The sequence below is a fragment of the Ursus maritimus genome, unplaced genomic scaffold (genome assembly GCF_017311325.1).
Source record: "Ursus maritimus isolate PB19 unplaced genomic scaffold, ASM1731132v1 scaffold_16, whole genome shotgun sequence".
NCBI lineage: Eukaryota > Metazoa > Chordata > Mammalia > Carnivora > Ursidae > Ursus > Ursus maritimus.
Window position 1 is genome coordinate 12,230,564 of NW_024424008.1, and position 24,771 is coordinate 12,255,334.

Below are 24,771 nucleotides of genomic sequence, written 5' to 3' on the forward strand. Positions count from 1 at the left end.
TGAAAAGATGAATAAAATGGACAAACCTTCAGTGTGACTGATGAAGAAAAATATAAGATTCAACTTACTAAAGTCAGGAATGAAGGCAGGATACTACTAATGACCTTACAGAAATAAAAAGACTGTTAAAAGAACATAATGAACAACTGAGTGCTAACATACTAAACAACCTAGATGAAATGGACAAATTCCTAGAAACAAACTACCAAAACTTACCCAAGAATAGAAAATCTGAACACCCACAGGGTATTAAAGTAAAGAGATTAAATAATTAAAAAACGTCCCCCAAGCAAAACCCAGGATTAGATGGCTTCTGTTGGTGAATTCTACATTTACTGAAGAATTAACACCAATTCTTCTCAAACTCCTCCAAAACACAGAAAAGGAAGACCACTTTCCAACTCATTCTACGAGGCCAGTATCACTGATATCAAAACCTGACAAAGAAAGCACAAGAAAACTATAGAAAAGTAACGTTTGTGATTATGGACAACACATATCTTCAACAAAATACAAGTAGATTGAATTCAGCAGCAAACTAAAGAGATTAGTGGTATCAGCCCCACCTCCATAGAGGGGAAAAGGACTGAAGATTAAGTTCAATCATGGGACAAAAACTTCAACAAAAATTGTTAAACACTGAAGTTCAAAAGAGTTTCCTGGTGAATACACTGAAACACCGGGAGGCTGATATGCCGATTCCACAGGGAGAGGGCATGGAAGCTCTATGTTGGGACTCTCCCAGACCTGGCCTTATGTGTCTCTTCATCTGGTTGGTTCTAAATTTTATCTTTTATAATAAAACTATGATCGTTAAGTATAGCACTTTTCTGTGTTCTGCAAGTCATTCCAACAAATTATCAAACCTGAACTAGACTGCAGGAACTTGTGGCTGACATCTGCAATGGAGGCAATCTTGTTGGTGACCATGCCCTTAAGCCTGTGGAACCTGTCACTATCTCCAGGTGATTGGAATAAGAACTGCATTGTACTGCAGTACATCAGGATAAAATCCAACCAAGAATTTCTGTGAAATTTGACATGTCATTCTATAAGTCAGAGGAGACTTATTATAAGGAGCTGAAAATAACCGAGTGCATATTCAAAAAGAACATGGTAGGAGACCTTGCTTTAGCAAACAGAAGGACTTACTTTTAAAGCTATAGTAAGTAAAACCATGTGGTGAAGAATGCACTAATGTAACAGAGCCTAGAAATAGATCCACATATATGTGGAAATTAATATGTAAGAAGTGGCATTACAAATTAGCATGGGGGGGTGGCCTTCACACATTACACAAAAATAAATTCCAAGAGGTTTAAGATTACAATCTGATAACCAAAACTTTTAAAAGGAAACAGATGAGTATCTTATGACCTCAGAATCATAAAGATTTCCTAAACAAGATATAAAAAGTGTAAGCATTAAAAAAATGATTTATAATTACACTACACTGAAATTTAAAAGTTTAACAAGAGGTAGTATAAAATTGGTAAAACTGATAAGCAGTATTGACATGTTTACACTGCAAGTAAAAAGGACAAAGGACTGACAGCTGAAATATATTAAGAATTGCTACAAATCAATAAAAACAGACAACCACAAGGAAAACTGGGGAAAGACTATAAAAAGACAATTCACAGAAGGGAAAACCAAATGGCCAAAAAACATGAAAAATGCACAACCTTGTAATAACAAGAACCTAATTCACAATAACTTTATCAAAAACATAAAAGTTTGACCATACCAAGTGTTGAATGTCTGGATGAATGGCAACCCTCATACACTGATGGCAGTGTATAAACTGATAAAGCCACTATTTTTTTTAAAGATTTTATTTTTATTTATGTGACAGAGAGACAGCCAGCGAGAGTGGGAACACAAGCAGGGGGAGTGGGAGAGGAAGAAGCAGGCTCCCAGGAGAGGAGCCCGATGCGAGGCTCAATCCGAGGACCCTAGGATCACGCCCTGAGCCTAAGGCAAACGCTTAAGGACTGAGCCACCCAGGAGCCCCTAATAAAGCCACTTTGGAAAAAAACCAGGCTATACCAAAGCTAAAACAAAAATTTATATACTTTCAGCCCAGCAATTTCAACTCTAGGCAAAGCTGCTAGAATATTCATTACAGCATTACTTTTAACAGCATAAAACAAACTTAAATATCCACCAATTTAAAAAAATTACAGTATTTTTATGTAATAGGATACTATACAACAGTTAAAGTAAATAAAAACAACATGCATCAACATGGATATATTTCGAGAACAGTGTTGAGGGGGGAATAAAGGAAATTGCAGAGGAACATGTACAGTATTATACTGTTCACATGTAAAGTTTCAAAGCATGTAAATCCATACCATGTATTGTTTATGGGCACATAAATATATACTCTTAGTATAAAAGTGTTCATGGGAATAATAAACTCCAAATTTCAGGACTGTGGTTGCCTGTGGGAATGGAAGAAAGAGAATCAGAACAGGAGTAATACACAGAGGGCTTCAAATAAATCTGTAATTTTAATGTTTTAAAAAGTAAAAGTAAAAACAAAAGCAAAGCAGCTGAATGAAAAAGGCACATCCTAGAAAATGTCAGAACTCCCGGGATTTAAAAATAAAATTATAAAATCTTTCAGGAAGGAAAAGAAGCTCACTTACAAAGGAACAAGAATCAGACTGACAGATTTCTCATCAGCAACAGTGGGTATGAGAAGATAAAAGAGCAATATTGTCAAAGTTCTGGAGGGGGAAATTATTTGAACACTGGAATACTGTACTTTAAATGGGGAGTCAGATCAGAGTGCAAAATAAGTATATTTTTGGACATGCAAGAACTCAAAGTTCACAACTCAGAAACCCTGTTTGAAAAAGAATGTACTACAGAAAAATAAATCTAAAAAGAAAAAGGTGGGAACCAAAAACCATGGTGAGCACATAAATTACTAAAACATATAGCTTGATTTAAATAGTTACTGAGAAACATAAAAATAAATAATTGACAATATGGAACTAAAATGCCAGGTAATTAAAACATGGCAGGTTGGGTGTGGGACTGAGAGGCAGGGGGTCAGGGAGGGAGCCTGTTAAGAGTCTTACATTGCTTGACAATACTATAATTATTAAAGCAACTTACTGTGCTCTAGTATCAACCTTAGAGGAAATGGGAGATAATCTCCCAGTATTAACTTCCTTATAGATAGACTGTTTACATTATTGATAATTCTAGCTTAAGAAGTACATGTAATTTCTTTAAGTGAAAACATTTTGTCTTTCAAGATGGTGGAGATATCTCTCACTAATTAAATGGCATAAGACCAGAGTTTAATTATAACTGAAGAAACATTATAAGTTTGAGTTACCACACGGTGTCTAACAGCATGTGTAACAGTGAAAGAATCACTATGAAAACAGAATACAGCTCAAACATTTCTGCTAGAGAATCTTTCAAGATTAATGAAGAATTACTCATCAACTATCAACCCACACAAATGACACACGTTTACTTATGTATTTCTCCTCTACATAATAGATTCAATCCACACTATCTATCTGACATTCCTTTTTCTCTATTTAGAGCGGGATTTCAATTTATATGAACTTCCATTTGTTTCTTCATAGGTAAGGGGGAACAGAAAAGATGTCCAACAACTCTCGATTCTTTATCCAGCAGGACACAGCAATGTCTATAATTACAACAAATACTTTTGTGGGTTTTTTTAGAAATGAAAATGACAGTTACTCAGTTACAGAAAGCTTTACCTATAAGAGAATATAACTGGACACCAATGGCAAGATATTTTAATAAAACTAATTTTAATTATCTTAAGTACATAAATAAAGCACTCTAAAAAACCATCCTTAACAAAATATTAAGTATATATTTAACATATGTAATATATACATGTACAGCAACTTAAATAATTCACAAAAAATCAAAAAAGCTGTAAAATAAGATAGACTGCTATAATCTGTTCATTCAGAGTAACCTTTTAGTAAGCTATAAAATTAACATGGCTAGTTTTTCAAATAGTGCTCATATGCCTTATTAGAATTCTGAATTTTTTACAACAGGGAATCACATCTTTCCCCCATAAACCCTGGGCGTGTCTGGCTATTTCTTTCTTCAATAAATGGAACTATTAACTATCTACTCTCTATGTCAGAAACCTGGGAACCCCTCTAGCCCTCCACAGCCACTGCCCCAATTCATATCTCACCAATTCTATAATAATGACCTGGGGATGAATTCCTCACCTTCGAGCTACCCACTGCCTTTCCAACAACTCAAAAAATTTTACTTTTAGAAATAAGAATTTCAAGTCACTCCTGGTGGAGAAGATACGAAACAATTCAGAAAAAAATGGGCTGGGAATTTTTTTTTCCTTAAAAAAGGTAAATAGCATAAAAATAAATGACTTTTCCCTGAGCTATCTTGGAAAAGATAAAAAGAAAAACAGGATTTTAAAATTATATTCTGAGATTCCTATAAAAAGTAGCAAGCTTAGGAGACAGAGGTTAACACATACGTGTTGGCATGCAATGAAGACATGGTATAACCCTATGATCCAAGAAAGAAATTGAGAGATTACATAAAGATTTTCCACTTCAGGTACTACTATTATTATAAACCAAGATGATGAGGACCTGGGAGGAAATATCAGAGGAAGGAAGGGAGGAAAGGAATGAAGGAAAAAAGGAAGGAAGAAGAATGGAGGAAGGGGAATTCAGTATTTATCTTTATAAGCAATACCGAAAAGGAAATGGGAGTTGCACCCTGACAAATGTCTAGCAAGCAAAGGATAAAAAGAAAAACTAAAGAACATCAAAATACCCATTATTTCTAATTTGAAATTGGTGACATTTTATTCATTCGACATTTGAGCATCTACTATATGCTAAGTTCTGATAGAAACAAAGGGAATAAGGCAAAATGAATTCTTTATAGAATTCAGAGTCAGTCGCTGACATGTTGCCTTTATTTAATGTGTATTTTCCATCAAACTAAAGAAAAATACTGCTAAGGCATTGATAATTCATGTGTCATAATCCAATTTTTTCACATGGTTTGAAGTTCGTCAACCACAAATCTCTTAGAAACATAATGCCTGAAGTTAAGTTGCAACTTCCTTTACACACCATATTATTTCACAGTTCTACGGCTTTTCCCAGGCTCTTCCCTATCCGGAATGTTTAGGCATTTCCTATTCAACCGTTCAAATTTCCTAATGACTACAGTGATGCTACGATATCACCTGGGCAAAGGTAGGTACTTGCTCTTTTATACTCCCAAAGTACCTCCTCTATTACAGCAGTTACACTTCTATGTCATTGCTCGCATAATTAGATTCATACAAACATACGCTGTGTACAAGACACATACTTTAAAATCAAAGAGACAATGAGAATACAAGGATGAAAAAGATGTATCGATGCAAAGCAGTAACCAAAGACAGCTGGAGTGGCCATACTAGTATCGGGCAAAACAGACTTACAGACAGATTTTGAAGAAAGGTAACAGGACAGATTAATTAAAACAGACATTCCTGGCTACAAGTTAGAATCACTGATGCTAGCGCCCCAATCCCCAAGGACTCTAAATTTATTGGCATGTGGTTAAGGCCCAGGCATCAGTATTTTTCAAAAGGATTCCCCAGGTGATTCTAATGTGCAGCCAGAGGTAGTTAATTAAATCACCTGATTATAATAAAGGTTGAAAACAACTGAGCTAGAAGGAAAAAATAAGACCACTTTTTCAGTTAGGGTAAATGGAAGTCAGTACAGTAGGGGAATGAACCCTGGAGGCTTTTGATGACACACTGCACAAAACTTGACAGCTGCAGAAGATGGAGTCTTAATTCAAAAGATTCAAGAAGAGAATTATTTCCAAGTCTGAGAAAGACTAGGGTTGTCCTAAGCAATGACAAACAGGTAAAGAATTGTGTTCAAGGCATTCAACTATACCTATGAATTTGTATTTCTTTACTTTTAATATATTTCAGTATCCCATTAAAATAGTATACCTTTTATAAAAATGCTTATGCTAATAAAATTGGTACTTTTACAAGTAAAAAAGCATAAACGAGTAGAAAAACATGCTCTAATCTGCCTCAGAAGCCTAACTGTTCAAATCATTGCTCAGTGTTCAGACCAAGACCATGGTACGGAGGATCACATTACAATCCTAAGATTATAACTGAGGGGACAGACATGTATAGTTAATGGTTAAGAATTAGGGCTCTGAAGTTAGATTTACCCAGTTTTAAATTCCTAAACACTATGAACTATCTTTGTATCAAATGTTCTTCCAACACTTTAATGCTGTGTGGCTTCAGGCAACTAACTTTACTTCTATAAGACTCAGCTGCTTTATCTGTAAAGAGAAAATACTAACTGTACAACAGAGCGGTTGTGAGGAATAATTAATCTTCGTAGAAGACTTTACTATAGAGCCTGGCTCAACAGTAAGCTCTAATAACTGTAAAATTATTACTAAAGGCACTTATTTAACCTAGGAAATTATGTTAGAGCCCGTATACTCCAAAGCCCTTCATTTTTGCATTTATATAATTTATTTTTTTCTAAAAAAGATGGAAATGGAGAAGATAACTAAGGTTGAAAAGTGAGGTCCAAAATATGGGAAAATAGGAAGGAAAAAGGATAAGACATAGTTTTCATGATGAATCAAACCAGATAAGCATAGAAGAAAAGATAAAGGGCTATAAAATAATAAGGCCATGAAGACAGAAAGAAAAGGATAAACCAGTAGATCACAATCAAAATTTATAGGACGAAAAAAAGCAAAAAAACAAAAAAAAACTCTAAAATAAGGAATGTTATGGAATATCTAGGTTCAGATGCCGGGCCCAAGTTAGCACTACTGGAGATGGCTTCTTTTGTGGTTCTAATAAAGAAAAGCTTGGCAGGACATTAATGGGAATATAAATTAAACTCTAATAAGTATTTCTTATTAGACAAAGTTCTCCAGTGTGTTACAATCTTGCTATATCCCAAAGTTCCAAACACCAAAAGCAAGCTACAATTTGGAATAACTTATTCTAATTTTTCACCTAAAAGATTTTTTAACATTTAAACACTGAAGGAAATGGCAATTATATTTATTTGCATAGTCAACTGTGAGGATGCTCAGGAGAAAAAAAATAGAAATATCAAAATAAATTCCCTGAGGGGTGCCTGGGTGGCTGTCAGCAGAACATGCTACTCTTGATCTCAGGGTCCTGAGTTCAAGCCCCACATTGGTGGTGGAGCCTACTAATTTTATATACATTTTATATATATCTATATCTATATCTATATCTATATCTATATCTATATCTATATATCAACACTCTGTACTTTCGCTGTGAAACTAATGCTTAAGACACATAATTCTACCCACCAGTAAGCAGGGTATTCTCTAGTATGTTCTCCCCAACCCTCTGTCCCTGAGTAACCTAAATAACTATTTTAAGTTCTATCTTCAATAAATATATCATTTCCCACCTAAGTTGATGGCATCACCATTTACCCAATCTTATCCTGACCAAGGCCTGGGGGCTCTACCTCCAAATGAGATCTTAAAACCAGCCCACCTGGATGAGACTTTGAAGCCAGTATAACAACGATATTACATTTTTCTTACCATTGCTGCCAATTACTATATCACTTGGTCCCCATCCCAGCCTTGCTGTATGACAATTAGGAAGAGGAAGCCATGGCTATCTTTGAAAGCAATTAGTTCAATGTAACGTCATCACCCTGTTAACAGAAAAGATTTTAGGTTCACCTAACCTAAGAAGATTAATAGTAAAAGACTTGTGCTTTAAATTAAAGAAATACTGAGGAAGCTACTGCTCAATTACTTTCATTCACAAGACACTCTAGGCACCAAATCTGTATTATTCTGGTTCTAAAACAGTTCTCAAATCCAGAGACAATAATCTGATCCCTTCACTAGAATAGGGATCAGCAATTTTCCTGCCAGGTAATACTGTAGGTCATGCAGGCTATATGTTCTCTGCCACTATCACTTGCCTCTGCCACTTCTGTGTGAAAGCAGCCATAGATAATACATAAACAAATTAGTATGGGTGTGCACCAATAAAACTTTATTTACAAAAACAATCAATGGGTCAGATCTGGCCTACAAGGTAGTTTGCCCACCCCTGCATTAGCCTATCACAGACTAGGTTTTAACTTCCAATTACACGCATTCATTTTATTTTTCTTAAAGATTTATCTGAGAGAGAGAAAGAGAAGACGTACACACACACCCATGCAGGAATGTGCAAGTGGGGGGAACATGCATTCATTTTTTTTTTATTTCTTAAAAAATATTTTATTTGAGACATTGAGAGAGATAGCAAGAAACAGCATGAGCAGGGGGTAGAGGGAGAAGCAGGCTCCCCGCTGAGCTGGGAGCCCAATGCAGGGCTCAATCCCAAGACTCTGGGATCATGACCTGAGCTGAAGGCAGACGCTTAACTGAGACACCCAGGTGCCCTCACACATTCATTTTAAATACAATATTACGTCTAATGAAATGGGACATGAAATCTGGTCACTTCAAGTGCTAGTACTAACCAATATGTCAATTACTTCCAAATAGTAATGGAAAGAATCTCATTATCATATGTTGACCAAGTGTTTACTTAAGAGTTTATATAAGATTTAATTCTTAAAAAAAAAGGTTTAGAATAGAACAGTCCTATAATGGACTGGGAAATAACTATTCATTTCATAAACATTTATTCCTGCCCTCAAGGAGTTTACTGTCTGGGGCATCTGGGTGGCTCATGTTGGGTAGGATGCAAAGCGGTTAATTTAACTTAGAAAGGAAGCAGGAAAAAGTTCACAGAGCACCCGATGCTTAAAGACCAGATTAATGATGGGCAGGAGGACAGTGAGCAGGCAAGGGAAGATGGGGACGCAATATTCAACTCAAGTAGGAGGATGAGGAAAAGGCATAAAGTATGAAATAATCCTTCATATCTTCAGAGATCTGCAACCAGTTCAGCATGACTAAAACAGCAACAATGATAGAAAACTGAGGCTGAATATAAAAGAGGATACAGAAATAGACTCAAGGGTGGCTGTTGGTTAAGTGCCTGCCTTCGGCTCAGGACATGATCCCAGGGTCTTGGGATCAAGCCCCGCATCGGGATCCCCGCTTTTCCCTCTCCCTCTGCTGCTCCCCCTGCTTGTGTGCATGCACTCTCTCTGTCAGATAAATAAATTTAAAAAAAAAAAAAAAAAAGGAAAGAAAGAAAGAAAGAAAGAGAAAAAAGAAACAGATTCAAAACTTGGAACAAAGTAGAAGTATGCCAGAGGTTAAAGTGTGAGATGGTTCCTCAGTTTCTGATCCAGGTAACTTGAGTGGATAATGGTAATAGTCAATGTGAGAGGTAATTCAGAATTAAAAGTATATAAAAGAAGCAACTCAATTTTCCTTTTATAAAAAGCCTCGGAAGACTTTTTTTGAACTTTTCAAAAAAGATATAGTTGACATAAAATATCATATTAGTTTCAGGTGTACAACATGATTCAATATTTGTATATACTGCAAAATGATCATTACAACAAGCCTAGTTAACATTCATCACCACACAGTTACAAATTTTTTTCTTTTGATGAGAACTTTTATGATCTACTCTCTTAGCAACTTGCTAATATACAAAACATTATTAAATGTAGGCATCATACTGTACATTATATCTCCATGACTTACTTTATAACGGGAAATCTGAAGCTTCACCCATTTCACTTTTTGATAGAAGACTACTTTAAAAAAATATATATGTATATAGATATATATATGGTTATTACCAAATAAGTACATAATTAGTACAAGAAATGAAATGTGAAAAAGAAAAAAGAAAAACCTACAATCCTATCATTCAGAATATGATTAAGATAAACATGTACAAATGCAGGGGAAAGGGCACAGACAGAATAAACAGAAAGCTAAACAAATTATAAAACAAAGTTCACTAAAATATACATCATTACAAAGTGCACATGTTACTTGTCCACATAACTTTTTTTAAAACCCAACTTATTGCTTCATTATCTATCTTTGCCAGTAAACTATGGCAAGTTTAGAGGGAAGATCTTATCTTTTTCATTAATGTATCCCCTGGCACATAGTAGGTAGTAATCAATTACCATTTGTTGTAAGAATAAATTTTAAATGAAGCCCCAGATTACTCTTCCAAGCAATATCTGGTACTATAAGAATTCTAACACACACACTCAAAAATAGAAAACATACCCTGATACTCTTTATAATGGGATTACCATAAAAAGAACTAAAACAAAACAAAAAACACTAAGGCATAATATATTAAGATTATATTCATCAGGAAGAACCAAAGAAATTTTCTTAAATCCAGGAACACACATAAATATCGTCCTTGAATATATGAGTCAGGTTAAAATGTACTTTGGGTCTGAACTGTTCTTACTTTTCCACACTGCATGTGCTTGTACATCTCACCATAAAATTGTCATAGAGATATTTTTAGCCTATTCATTTACAGACTAGAATTCACAGACTATTACTGCACTTGATAAAATCTCAGAGGAAAAAAATTAGCCTTTGAATCGTGATTTTAAGTTAAGGTCAACTTAGCTACTTCTTATTAGATCAGAAAATTCTTAAAAGAAAGTCCGCGTTTAATGTGTAATGTGTTTTTAAAAAATAATCCCCACAATGTTTACTGTACTTAGCACACAGTAGATAATCACTACACATATTAAGAAAATGAAGTAGCTAATAAATGTTTACCTTTCAAGCAGAGATTTTGAAACACAGATACATTTCAAGGGAAACTTCTTAGCAATTAAAAAGTAAGCAAATCAGTTTCAAGCCCAATTTAGCCAGAAAAATCCTGTCCTGGGACAATGCCACCAAACCTCCACAACTTTCGGATACCTCAGTTCTGTGATACACCAAAAACAATGGAGAATACATCTCTCTTTCCTTCTAAAAAATGTCTAAAGAATATTTCTTTATTCAAAAGTAGAAGAACCAAAACTGGGCATTTTCAACCAATGCTACCATTAATGGTCTACCACTGTAGATCCATGAAACTCTTGGCATGTGCATCTGGTAAGTAAGATCTTTTGCTTAAAACAATAGATAGGGGCTCCAGTTACAGTAAAGTCATCTTTCCACTTTGCAGAATTCACCTAAAAACAATTCGAACACCATTCAATTAGCACTAGTAGGAGTCCCAGTCATAACTCCAGTTATACATAAAAGGTACATTCTTTTGTACTTGACATTTGACTGTAAGAGCTGTATGTTGAATCATTTAGAAGTGCAAAAAACAAACAGGAACTAGAAGTGCACTAGTAAAATAAAATCTTAAAAAAAAAAAAATCACACCAAAAACGAATGATTCAACTTATTTAATACCATACAAATAACTCAAGTCAACCATAGTACCAACTAGGGGAATCATAACACATTATCCACACATACCTTAATAGACCGTTATTAGATATAAGTAACTTTTCAACCCATACCTATACAAAGGCTACCTTTCAAGAATGAAAAAGTGCATTTTCAACACTTGAAAAAGAATGTCCTCTGAAGGAGAGCAAAGACCCCTGGGAGCCTTGGCTGTTAGTAATCCCAAAGTGTCAATGTCCATTTTTACTTGTATCCATACGTCCCAATCATCCACTTTCACTCAGGAGGAAGCTGGAGAAGTCCATACAGAGCACAGAATGAAGAGGGCAAAAGTAGACCATGAGGGACTAGGGATCAAACAACACCTTCAGGGGCACCTGGTTGGCTCAGTTAGTGGAGCATGCAACTCTTGGTCTTGGGTTGTGAGCTCCAGCTCCACCGTGGGTGTAGAGATTACTTAAAATAAATAAATAAAAATTAAAAGCAAACAAAACAAAACAAAAAAAACACCTCAGGGACGCCTGGGTGGCTCAGCTGGTTAAGTGTCTGCTTCAGCTCAGGTCATCATCCCAAGATCCTGGGATCAAGTCCCATATCAGGCTCCTTGCTCAGCAGGGAGCCTGCTTTTCCCTTTGCCCTCCCCCCTCTTGTGTTCTCTCTCTCTCTCTCTCTCTCTGACAAATAAATAAATAAAATTAAAAAAAAAAAAGCACCTTCAGTTGGCACACCCTTTTCCTATTCTAACTTATATCAAGAAATCTAAATTTTTTTCCTGATAGTTTCAGCACACAGGTGGACTCTGAAAAGAATGGTCCGAATAGCACCAATGGTTAGCTACATACACTTGAAATCAATCTCTGCACCTTGGTTTTCTTCCCTGCAAACTAAAGTCAGAATGGACACAGTACTCCCTTCTTTCCAGCAACAAAACTCAATGATAATCTCTAGAGCAAAAGTTCCCAAGCTTTCTAAGTACCTAACACCCTCAGTATTCCAGTAATTCTTTCACAATAGCACTAGGCCAAGAAATACTAACAGTTCCACTTATCAAGTTGTTAGCAGCAATTTGAAAAACTAATCTACCTTAGCTGAAAAAAAAAAAGTTTTTACTTCATTCTTAAATAATCACTTACTTACAGAATGCATATTATTAGGCACTCCACAACTTCTCAAACCTTGGAATCAAATTGGATACTGCTATTCTTATTTCCTATTTCTCACTGATTTTCATGCAGTATTTGCATTTTGTCACAGCAACCCCCAAAAACCCAACTTCACAAAGACACATCATCCAAAGGAATGTAGCACAATCTAATGTTCAAATCAGTAACTATGTGAAGCTGGTAGTTTACCTGGCAACCAACAGTTGTCAAGTACTGAAAATTTAAACAACCACACAGCACCTCTGTAAGTTAGTGACAATACAATGGGGTATCTTAGTGTAGTGTAGGAAACATGGCCCCTAGAAATAATTTTTCAGACAAGACCTAGGTTAGAAATCATATTCTAAGGGTGTTGGGTGGCTCAGCTGGTTAAGCGTCTGACTCTTGATTTTGACGCAGGTCATGATCTCAGGGTCCTGGGATGGAGGTCCAAGTTAGGCTCCAAGCTCACCAGGAAGTCTGCTTGAGATTCTCTTTCTCCCTCTCCCTCTATCCCTCCCCACCACACACAAGTGAGCACATGCACTCTCTCCCCTCCCCCTCTAAAATAAATAAATAAATCTTTTAAAAAATCAGATTCTACTAATAACTATATAATCTTGGGCACTGGGCACCTGAATCAACCTCTTAAACCTTAGTTTCTATGCCTGCCAAACCTCAAAGAACAGTTATGAGGAATGAGATGCCTGTACACAGTAAATGCTCAATAAATGCTTGTTATTATTTTATCATTCACACTTAAGCCAAATAAGCATTCTAAGCTAACGCCACAACGTCAAATAAACACTTACGAACAAATTTTTAGGGAAAAGATCATAAAGTGCTTCAACAATGACAATATAGAGACCTACAGTCTCCTCCAAAGGATGCCATGATGTTGCTATACCTATGACAAAAAATGACTAGGTAAAAGGTTTTAAACTGGTAACTCAGAAGAATACACTTGCAAAAGCACCTTTTAATGGACAATCACACTAGGAAAAACCAAAAGTTTTATATACTAGGATTCTTTAAGCAGCACTAAGAATGCCTTTTAAAAATACAAGCTTACATAGAGCAAAACTCAATTGATTATAACAAACACTTCTCCCAAAGAGCATAATAGTTCAATATTATATCTATACTCATATCCCTAGTCTCACAACATGCTAAAAATTTAATATTTTAATTCCAAATGCACTTGTGTATCTCCTATCTTACAAACATCTTTAATAAAATTTATAATACAAGAATACTGCAAGTGCTTGGTTTATGAAAGGATTTTTGAAATATCTGATCCTCGGATATTATCTCTACTTACTTAGGAGATGAGTTCTATAGAAATTAAGTGATTTGCCCTACAACTTATATATTACTGTTCTGTGCTAAAAGCAGTATCTTTTAACTCTTTCTAGTACACAACTTCTTTCCAAAAAGACTCAGTACAAATCTTGTTAGTTGAATCACTGTTGTTTAATCCAACTGTTACAAGTAGGTTAACCATCATCAAAGGACTGAAAGTCTTCTCCCTGCACAGTAATGGCATTTCACCTGCAGAGACTTTTCATTTGCCAAGTATCTTGAACTATATAACATTAATTAATAATTATTCTTAGATCACATTATGACAAGATCTATTATTATAGATTCAACTATACCAAAGGTAATACAGTGGTTGAGCCCACTGGTATAATCTCTCAGCCCAGAGTATTTCTCATTTTTCACTTAGCTGGTGGCCCATTGTTCAACTCTAGATGGAAAGGTAACCTGAACTATTAAACTGTCTCTACTATTTTTTCTTCTATAACAAGCCAAATGCAGTGGTTAAAATACTTAAAAGGAATGGAAGGCAAAAACACTTGTATACCACCCACAATACAATGCCATCACAGGTCTATGCCTGCCTTTCAATTTGGTCCAAGCAAATTCCAAAAACAATTTGCCAGCAATCCTTTTCCCCACATTCCCAAATTTCTCTCAGATACGTTTATTACTCTCACTTCCAAACGTATCCTAAAAGCAAGTTACTAAGCCATTCTACTTCACAGTGACTACTTCTCTAAAACTTGAATGTAAATCCAATTTGGTAATAAAATAACTATACTGGGAAGCTTAACTTTTAAAGAAATTCTGCAGGAAGTCTTTATATAATGTAAACTTATCACTCCTATTTTATACTACATTTAAAAAACTACCCTTTTAGGGGCACCGGTTGGCTCAGTTAAGGGTCTGCCTTTGGCTCGGGTCATGATCCCAGGGTCCTGGCATGCAGCCCCTTGTCAAGCTTCCTGCTCATCAGGGAGCCTGCTTCTCCCTCTCCCTCTGCCATTCCCCCTTGCCTGTGCGCTCTCACTCTCTCTCAAATAAATAAATAAATAATTTTTTAAAAACCTACCCTGTCATATGCCACAGTTTAAGGGTAGAGATTTGGACTACTGATAAGAGATAAGGCCTATACATAACTGCTATATTAACCTGAGTTTTTGGTAGCCACATCATTTTCTGTACAGCTAATATTTTGAAAAACTTCGTACCTGCACCCTTCCTAGCAATGTAAATACATTCTGTTAACAAACTTTTTCATTTCCATGGAGAACTGAAGAGCAACCTTGTTTCCTTAGAAAGGAAACAGCTATCTGTCTTATACAATACCCAGTCCACTTTAGCAACCTAACACGGACCACAAAAAAAGAAAAAAAAAATCTATTTGGAAAAACGTCTCTTCTCCAGCCAAGAGCTGTTCCCAGATAAAGGCAAGGCTCAGAACACAGAAAAACAAAACAAAACAAAAAAAACCCCCAAAAACCTCCTCAAAGGGAAGAAATATGCCAGGCAAGGAGAGACATGGATCCGGAACAAATAAGGGGTGAGTGTACGCGATCAGTGTAAGGGCTGGAGGCAGCAGGCATAGCGCTGAGATGCTCCAGCGAAAGAACCAGCAGCGGCAGCGGCAGCGGCAGCAGCAGCAGCAGCAGGAAGTTTCAATGGGGCCGGGCAGAGCATGCGCCCTGCACCCGCGCGGTGGCCTTATGTGGAAGGAGCACCACTTGCGAACACCAATAATAGACCAGCAGCACCAGAGAGAGAAACATGAGCAACAAGCACCTTCTTCAACTGTTTCCCCCTCCGTCTGAGCCCCTCCTCCAGCCTACATACTAACCACCCCACCCCACCCTGCAAATGGGAGGGCGACTTCTTCCCCTATGCTCTGCTGCCAAGATGAAGGGGGAAGGGATTAGAAAAGTGGGGAGATGCTTTTCTATTATTTGGGGGGAGGTGGGGAGAGGGAGGAGGAAAACTATGGGGGGGGAGGAAAAATTAACCCTCTACCCTCCAAAGTGGAGAAGCTGAACCGACTTCGACCCCCAAAGCGAGAACGGAGGAGGACCCCCTCCCATGGGGGAGGAGCAAACCTCCCTACTCTGAGAAAGGAGTTTTGGGGGTTAAATCTGCCCTCGAGGGGAAGGGAAGAGAGACGCGAGCGACTCTCCCGGGGGAGTTCCCACTAGAGGGAGGGAGAGCTGAAGTGTCCGCTGGCCCCCGCCCACCCAGGTGGAAGGAGAGAAAGGGGCGCCCCGAGAAGATGAGCCCAGCCTCCCCCGAGATGGTGGGGAGGATGGTGGGAGGAGGGGAAGAAGCAAGGGAGAGGAGGAGGAGAAAAGCGCAAAGCTGGCCGGAACCTGCGCTCCCCTTCCCCCGCCACCCAGGGGGAGAAGGGGTGGAGGACCGGCCCCTGCCGCCGGGGAACAGTCCCAGGGGCCGCGGACCAGCACAATGACCACTCCACGTCCCCAGCCCACACCTAGCCCGCGACGCCCCCCCACCTCTGCTCCGCGCCAGGCCCAGTGGCCCTAGGGGGTCTCTGCCCCGCCTCCCCACTGCCCAAGACCCTGGGGGCTGGGCGGAGAAGCCGGGCCGGGCGGAGCTGCGCCCCAGGGGAAGGGCAGAGCCGCGGAGGCCCGGGATGTCCGTAAAGAGCTGAGAGAAGGAGCGTGCCAGGGCCGCTTCCCGCCGGGCGTTCGGGCCCCTCTCTTACCTTCTCCACTGCCGACGTCCGGCGGCGGCGCCTGCAGCACCCGCTCCAGCTCGGGAAACGGCAACTCAGGAAGGTCGAGCAGCGGCCCGTAGCGCTCCAAGAAAGAGCACACTACGGCGAAGTTGGGGCACGAACCCGGGCAGCCCGGAGGAGCCATCGCGGCCGCCGCTGCTGCCGCCGCCGCCGCCATTTTGAACTGGAGGATGGAGGAGGAGGCGATGGGGGGGGAGTGGAGGGAGTTGGGTGCCGAGGAATGGCAGGGCAGCCTTACGAACAACAGGAGGCGCTAGTGAGTGGGCGCCCCTGTGGATCCGAGCGTCTCCGGCACCGCGCCGCGATCCCACAATACAACGGCTGCTCGGAGCAGTCGAGAACTGAGTCAGACGGGGGAAAGAGAGGCGCTCTATGCCTTTCACTTTCCGCCCTCTTTCCGCCCCTCCTTCCCTCAGTCCCCCCTTCCCTCCGTCTACTTCGCCCCTCCCACCTTGGGTTTGCCACAGCCTCGTGTGACAGGGGGAATGAAAACAAGGGAAGCGGGGCAGGGAGGAGGACTGGACGCTGAAGAGGCGGGACTTTTCAGGAGAGGTGGCCAATAGCCTTGGAGGGGGAGGAGTTTCGGGCGACGACTGGCTGAAAGGGGCTTTCGGGGCGGGGCGAGTGGGGGGAGCGCCAGGCAGAGAGGGCCCGAAAGAACCGAGGTGAGAGGTAAAGCGCGGAGCCGTTTGGGATCGCAGCTCTACTGAGAGGACGTTGGGTGAGTTTTGGGGGGATTCCGGGAACTGAAACCGGCCACCAGATGGTGGGGGGTTGGGGAGCGTGTTAAGAAGCAAAAACGGGAGAATAGAAAAAAAAGCACGATTGTGGGAGAAGTTTGGGAAGGGGAAAGGTAGAGGAGTGCCCTTAATTAGAGGTTGGGATGGGACCTTTGTAAGGGTAAGTGCCTACGAAGCTTTACTGAGGGATATTGCTGTCTACTGGGGTACAAGAATCGCAGCTGTGCTGGAAAACAGGGTCTGAGGGCTCTGGGGGGGCGAGAGCCTGAGGGAACGTCTATGCTCGTAACACCTGTCTGAGGAATTGGGGCCTGGTAGAAGGTCAAGGTCTGAAGGGACCAGCTCTTCAGGCAGACCAAGGTATGAGGGGACAAGGCCCTGCTGTGGTTGACAGGATGTGAGGGGAATGGACTTTTGAGGCACGAGGATCTGATGGGACGAGACTTTACAGGGGGACCAGGGTCAGAGGGTGGGCTAGGACTCCACTAAGAGAACTGACAGGACAGCAGTGAACATTCCCCCACAAAGAATCTCAGAAAACCATCAATCATGCAAAGTATAATGTGCAACTTGGGATGCAAGGTGCATTACATTAGAAGCCTGAGCTTTGGAAGTCAGCCATACTTGGGTCCTAACAAAAGTGCTTCAGGTCATTGTAGAAGATCCTTCAGTTCTTTGAACCTCTGTGAAAGGGAGATGATAATAATACTTACATAATAGGGTTTTACTAGCTAGTCACAGTAAATTCATCAGCACGATGCCCAGGCACATTCATTGTAATGATTTTTAAAACGTTAGTTGCTATTACTTAACAAAGGAATTTGTAAAATCTAGATGAATTCAGCTGTAATTTATATAGCCTACTACTTTGAGCCAGAATTTTCAGCGAGCTTAAACTTACATAGTACTGAGGTGTCTGGGTGGTTCAGTCAGTTCCGCATCTCACTCTTGATTATCAGCTCAAGTCTTGATGTCAGGGTCCTGAGTTCAAGCCTGGCATTGGGCTCCATGGTGGTCTTGAAGCCTACTTCAAAAAAAAAAAAAAAAAAGTAAAAAAAAAAAGTGTTAGGGGATGCCTGAGTGGCTCAGTTGGTTAAGTGCCTGCCTTGGGCTCAGATCATGATCTCGGGGTCCTGGAATAGAGCCCTCTCATCTGGCTCCCTGCTCAGATGGCAGTCTGCTTTTCCCTTTCCCTCTCCTCCTCCCCCCTACTTGTGTGCTCTCTCTCTTCCTCTTTCTCTGTCAAATAAATAAAATCTTTTTTAAAAATGTTAAAACTTACATAGTACCTACTAAAATGAATTTGAAACAAGGTATAATATAACCCATGTAAAATTGGAAATTTTATGATTAAAGGAAGGTAAAATATACAGTATAGGCAAATATATTGGGAACAGAGAAAATGCTTACAATTAATTGAATTTTGTTCTGTATTTCTATGAAAAAAACGTAATGGTCTATATCATTCTCATTAGCTAAAGAGAAAATATTCTTTTTTATCAAGAGAGAAAAAAATCTAGGGGTGCCTAAGTGGCTCAGTCAGTTAAGTCTCCAACTCTTGATTTCAGGGTCGTTGGAATTGAACCCCGCTTTGGGCTCTGCAATGAGTCTAGAACCTGCTTAAGATTCTCTTGCTCGTTCTCCCTCTGCCCCTCCCTGCTCAGGCATGCTCTCCCTCTCTCTCTCAAAAATAGAAATTTTAAAAAAGAGAAAAAAATCCATATTGTAAGTAGAATTTATAACCTAGAATACTGACTCCTAATCCTGAGTAATATACAAACTCTTTTTATTTTTTTTTTAATTTTTTTAAAGATTTTATTTGACAGGGAGAGCACAAGCAGGTGGAGTGACAGAGGGAGAGGGAGAAGCAGATTCCCTCCTGAGCAGGGAGTCAGACAAGGGGCTGGATCCCCGGACCCAGAGATCATGACCTGAGCCAAAGGCAGGCGCTTAATTAACCGAGCCATGCAGGTGCCCCACAAACTCTTTTTAAAGGGAAAAAAGTGTGTTTTTTTGAAATTTCTCAAATACTCTTGAAAATTTCATTTTAAGAAATACTGCTGTGAGAAATTAAAGTCAACATAACAATGTGAATGTACTTCACGCCACTGAACTATACACTTAAAAATGGTTAAAAGAGTAAATTTTAGGGAAGCCTGGGTGGCTCAGTTGGTGAAGCGTCTGCCTTCAGCTCAGGTCATGATCCCAGGGTCCTGGGATTCAGTCCCACATCAGGCTCCTTGCTCAGCGGGGAGCCTGCTTCTCCCTCTGCCTGCCTCTCCCCCTTCTTGTGCTCTCTGTCTCTTTCTCTCTCTCTCTCTCTCAAATAATTAAATAAAATCTTTTTTAAAAAAAAGTAAATTCTATTTTATATATATTTTACCACAATAAAAAAAGTAAAACAAAAAAAGTAAAGTCTTACATTAGGAAAATGTCTATGGTTGTGACTTATAGCAAAAGAGAAGTTTTCATTTAATGTGTACTAAAATACTGTTTTAAGCAATACTGCTTAAACACAAGTCTAAATTAAAACATTGGTAGAACTATTAGACTGCCAAGTATGTATCTCTAGACCTGGGGACTTGAAGACCCCAGTTTAAGAAAAATCTGACCTAGAACACATTGTTAACCACAGTTTTGCAGAAAGATACAAAAAATCTTGATAAAATCGTATTTAATTGAACTTAAATAAAGAGCAGATACACAGTATTAAATAAAATTACATCTTTATGAAGCAGAGAAAGGACCTTGTGAAGGAACTTTTATAGAAAGACCTTTCGACCAAATGAAGTTTTAATTATATCATTTTGTAACCCTTACCTCCACCCATTCCTTTCTAGGTCTTCACTTTAGCTCTTCCGGCTCCTCACCTCCTACTCGTCCATAGGTTGTAAAATAACATACTAAAAGAAAGCCTTATACTATAGTTTTCTTTTCTCAATCCTCACACTGTTACTCAAAGAGAAACTGATAAATAAGGTTAGAGTTTCTCCCTTTTCTAATCCAGACTGGCATGGGAACAAAGTCCTTGGGCATCAGAAAGTTATATCCACCCAAAAGATAAGAAAAAGATTTAGCTCATACCTTCACTAAGTCTGTTTTTGAAAAGAAAATAAACATTCTTAACGACACCATCTCTTTTTGCCTTTCTGGACCCAGAGAAGTTGTGGGTTACAAGAGTCTAATCCCAGTTTAGGTAGTTAATTGACTGAGTTATATACATCAGACCAGAATATAAAGATAGAGTAGCCTTTAAAAAAATCTGTAATTAATTTATTGCTACTGCCATGAAGAAGCCTTCGAACAAGCATTAAATTACCTACACTCAGTCTAACTTTGTTTATGATTAAGAGATTTATTAAGATGGTTCATATTTTGCATCCTATTAGGGAAAAGAGAAAACTTGCTCATTGAAAATTAATGGTTAGTTTATTCAAAATACTAAAAAATCTGAAACAACCCAAATGTTCATCAACGGAAGAATGGATGAATAAATTGTGATTGATTCTTGTAACAGACTAGTATTCATACTAATATACACTTGGTACTACAACATGAGTGAATCTCAAAACCTGCTGAGTGAAAGAAGACAGACACAAAAAACAGGTACTATACAATTCCAGCAACATGATTGTCTAATCTAGGGGAATAGAAATCAAATTAGCAGTTTCTTTTGAGCGTTGAAAGAGAGTGACTAGAAACGTACACAAGGCAAGTTTCTGGATACTTTCCATATCTTGACTGGCAAGTTTATACATTTGTCAAAATCTTTTTTTTTTTAAGATTTTATTTATTTGACAGAGAGAGAGAGAGTACAAGCAGGGGGAGGGGCAGGCAGAGGGAGAGGGAGAAGCAGGCACCCCGCGTAGCAGAGAGCCTGATATGGGGCTCTGTCCCAGGACCCCAGGATCACCACCTGAGCTGAGGGCAGACGCTTAACCCACTGAGCCACCCAGGTGCCCCCATTTATAAAACTCGTTGAATTCTAAACAATATCTGTGCAATTAGCAGAATGTAACTGTGCTTCAATTTTAAAATTTAATGGTTTATCCCTCAATTATCCCAAATTGCATTGATAAGTTTGCCTTGCAACAGAATAACTAATATGTATTTGTCTCCACAACATACAATCTTTGCATTTGTTACACATATTTTTTAACAGATACTGTAAGCCTGGTAAATGTATATTGAGGTGAATTAGATTTAGTTGTGTAGCCAATTTGGGGAATTCCTAATCAGTCATGAGCGAATTTACATCGGTTTGTTTAAAGTTCACTTTTTTTTTTCAGATTTATTATTTGAGAGAGAAAGAGCACATATGTGCACAGGGGGAGGGGTAGAGGGAGAGAGAAAAGGAGAGAAGCAGACTCCCGGCTGAGCAGAGAGCCCACAATGTGGGGATCCATCTCAGGACCCTGAGATCTTGACCTGAGCCGAAATCCAAAGTCAAGACACTCAACCAACTGAGCCACCCAGGCGCCCCTAGAGTTCACTTTTTAAACAGTTAATACATCTAGATGTGTGTGTATATATGTTATATGTAGAGAAAAAGTTATTAAGTGTCAACAGAAATAGGAATCTGTGTTCAAGATAGTTTAATAAGAAAATATACAAAAAGAAAGAGAAGTTGTAATAAAAACAAGATTTAAACCAGCCTTTTTTTTCTTTTCCTAATGATAATCAAATTCTGTGTTGCAGCAGAATTCTAGTCATTGAAGAAAGCACTTTTAGAAGTGCCTTACCATCTTTTTTTTAAGAGTTATGCATTAGTCTATTCTCTTAAAAGAATGGCTGAGACTAATTTCTCTGGTGGAATAAAGATTTTTTACTAAAAAAATTTAGGAAACTGCTGATATTAAAATGTATTACACCTCATATTGTTGCTATGTGTTTACATGTTTTAACTTTACCATTAGATAATTGAGGGCAGGGATTGCATTATGCAGTTTGGTATCTTGTAAGCAAAGACTAATAATATTCACTAATGTAGACTAAAAAGGTTATAGTGGCTGTTAAGATATTAAGATACTGTACTCACCTGCTAATTGCAGAAGAACCCCGGCCCTGAGTGAGCCTCCTAAGTAATCCCTGGCACACTGGCTGCCCCACTCTCTTTCTAACAACTCCCAGCAATTGAACATTCAATACAGACACAGCAGACCCTATTCCAGCATTCCACTCCCATTTTGATGTGGCCAGTGCACATGCTGCCCTCATTATTTATTTTGAATATAGCCTTAGCCTACAGTAATTTTTTAAAACTGTCCGTCAAGGCCCTTTAGTTGATTTTAAAATCAATTTGGTGGATCAAGACCAAAATCATATTAAAAATGAAAAAATAAAAATAGAACAGTACTAAAAAAAGGGGGTGCTAAAAAAACAGAACAGAAAATAGTGTATCACATAAAATAAGGATAAGTATGATAAGTATATTGTAAGAAACACATACGAAATAAGTATGTTTGCATGTGTGTGTGTTATGATATAAAATGTATTTGTTGCTGTGGTTTAGACAAAGAGTTTGAAACACATTCCCTTAGCTTTACGTGTGGAGGAAAATGAATGAATGAATGTCTGGATGAATGAACAAATGAGATCTTTATCACTTCATTATGACAAAGGAAACAGATATTATTGGGTAAAATTTCTGTTTTAACTCCATACTCCTAGATGACATCTAAGCATGACTACAGTAGTTATTGTATATTTTTCGTTTAGTAAAATTTTATGATATGTCGGAAACATCAATTCTCCAAGTGCCAAGCAGAACTAGGTTGCAAAAGTATTTCTTCAATACTATTGAGATGACATTGGGGGGGGCGCCTGGGTGGCTCAGTCGATTAAGCGTCTGCCTTAGGTTCAGGGCATGATCCTAGAGTCCTGGTATGAGCCCTACGTCAGCCTGCCTGCTGGCGGAGAGCTGCTTCTCCCTCTCCCTCTGCCGTTCCCATACCTTCCCCTCGTGCTCACTCTCTTGCTTGCTCTCTCTCTCTCAAATAAATAAATAAAATCTTTAAAAAAAGGATGACATTTGGATAGCTGGTAAATCATTAAGATAAGTTGTGTCAAAATCTTTAAGTTGCAAGTAAAAGACAAACAGACTTAAACAATAAAGGAAATTTATTACCTTATGTAATTGAAAAGACCAGTGTTAGCTCATGCTTGAGGTATGGTCTGATCAGGTGGTAACTCTCTTAGTATGTCTCTGTGTTGTTTTCCTATGCATGGGCTGAATTTTCAGACGGATTTCCCTTCTGGTACTGGTAGTTTTAAGGTACTCTTCTATATTCTATCCATCCTAGCCTCAGTATCTCAGAATTTCGCCAGAAAAGTCCCCAAACTGATGCTGATTGGTACATCTCAGCTCACATAGTCAACCATTCAGCCAGCATAACCAGTGTAGAAAGTGAAAGTAGAATGTACTCAATGCATTAGCCTAGGTCAATGCTTTACTCCTACAAGTAGAGATACAAAGGTCAGTGCTTCATTCTTTTTTTTTTAATAATAATATTTTTTATTATATTATGTTAGTCACCATACAGTACATCCCTGGTTTTTGATGTAAAGTTCCATGATTCATTAGTTGCGTATAACACCCAGTGCACCACGCAATACGTGCCCTCCTTACTACCCATCACCAGCCTATCCCATTCCCCCACCCCCTCCCCTCTGAAGCCCTCAGTTTATTTCTCAGAGTCCATAGTCTCTCATGCTTCATTCCCCCTTCTGATTACCCCCCCCTTCTTTATCCCTTTCTTCTCCTACCGATCTTCCTACTTCTTATGTTCCATAGATGAGTGCTTCATTCTTAAAACTAAAGGTTTATCAAAACCACAAGGAGAGTGTGCCTGGGTGGCTCAGTCTGTTAAGTGGCTGCCTTCAGCTCTGATCATGATCTCAGGGTCCTGGAATTGAGCCCCACAGCAGGGAGCCTGCTTCTCCCTCTTCTCCCCACTTGTGCTCTCTCTCACTCTCTCTCATTCTCAAATAAATAAATAAAATCTTAAAAAAAAACAAAACACAAGGAGTCAGTGCATCAAGAGGCCTAATATACATGAAGCAAAAACTGACAGAATTGGAAAGAGAAATAGAGAATTCAACAATACTGCTTGGAGAATTCAATACTCTGCTTTCAGTAATGGTCATCGAGGAAAACTAGGAAAAAGATAGGCTTGAACAATACTATAAAATAACTAGACCTAACAAACATCTACGGACACTGCATGACAATATAAACACACATTTTTCTCAAGAGCACATGGAAAGTTCTCCAAGATTAACCATGTGCTAGGGCATAAAAAAGAAGTCTCAACAAATTTTAAAGTGTTGAAATTATGCCAAATATGTTCTCCAAACATGGAGTTAGACCAGATTCAAAAACAAGAAAATTTGGAAAATTCATTTATATGTG

At 38.8% G+C, this 24,771-nt stretch overlaps 2 protein-coding genes across 3 annotated transcripts in view; one reads left to right on the plus strand and one right to left on the minus strand.

The window, feature by feature from the left end:
- RSF1 (remodeling and spacing factor 1) overlaps positions 1-17,060 on the minus strand; it is a 144,578-nt gene extending 127,518 nt beyond the window's left edge. For both annotated transcript variants that reach the window (XM_040630901.1, XM_008707444.2), the window contains exon 1: positions 16,588-17,060. In XM_040630901.1, coding sequence (XP_040486835.1) covers positions 16,588-16,777 — 190 coding nt within the window. In that variant the 5' untranslated portion in view covers positions 16,778-17,060. The remainder of the gene's footprint in view (positions 1-16,587) is intronic.
- Positions 17,061-17,196: 136 nt separating this feature from the next.
- Positions 17,197-24,771, plus strand: part of AAMDC (adipogenesis associated Mth938 domain containing) — a 37,963-nt gene continuing 30,388 nt past the window's right edge. Inside the window, exon 1 of the mRNA XM_008707381.2 lies at positions 17,197-17,341. The gene's annotated coding sequence lies outside the window, so the exon portion shown is untranslated. The remainder of the gene's footprint in view (positions 17,342-24,771) is intronic.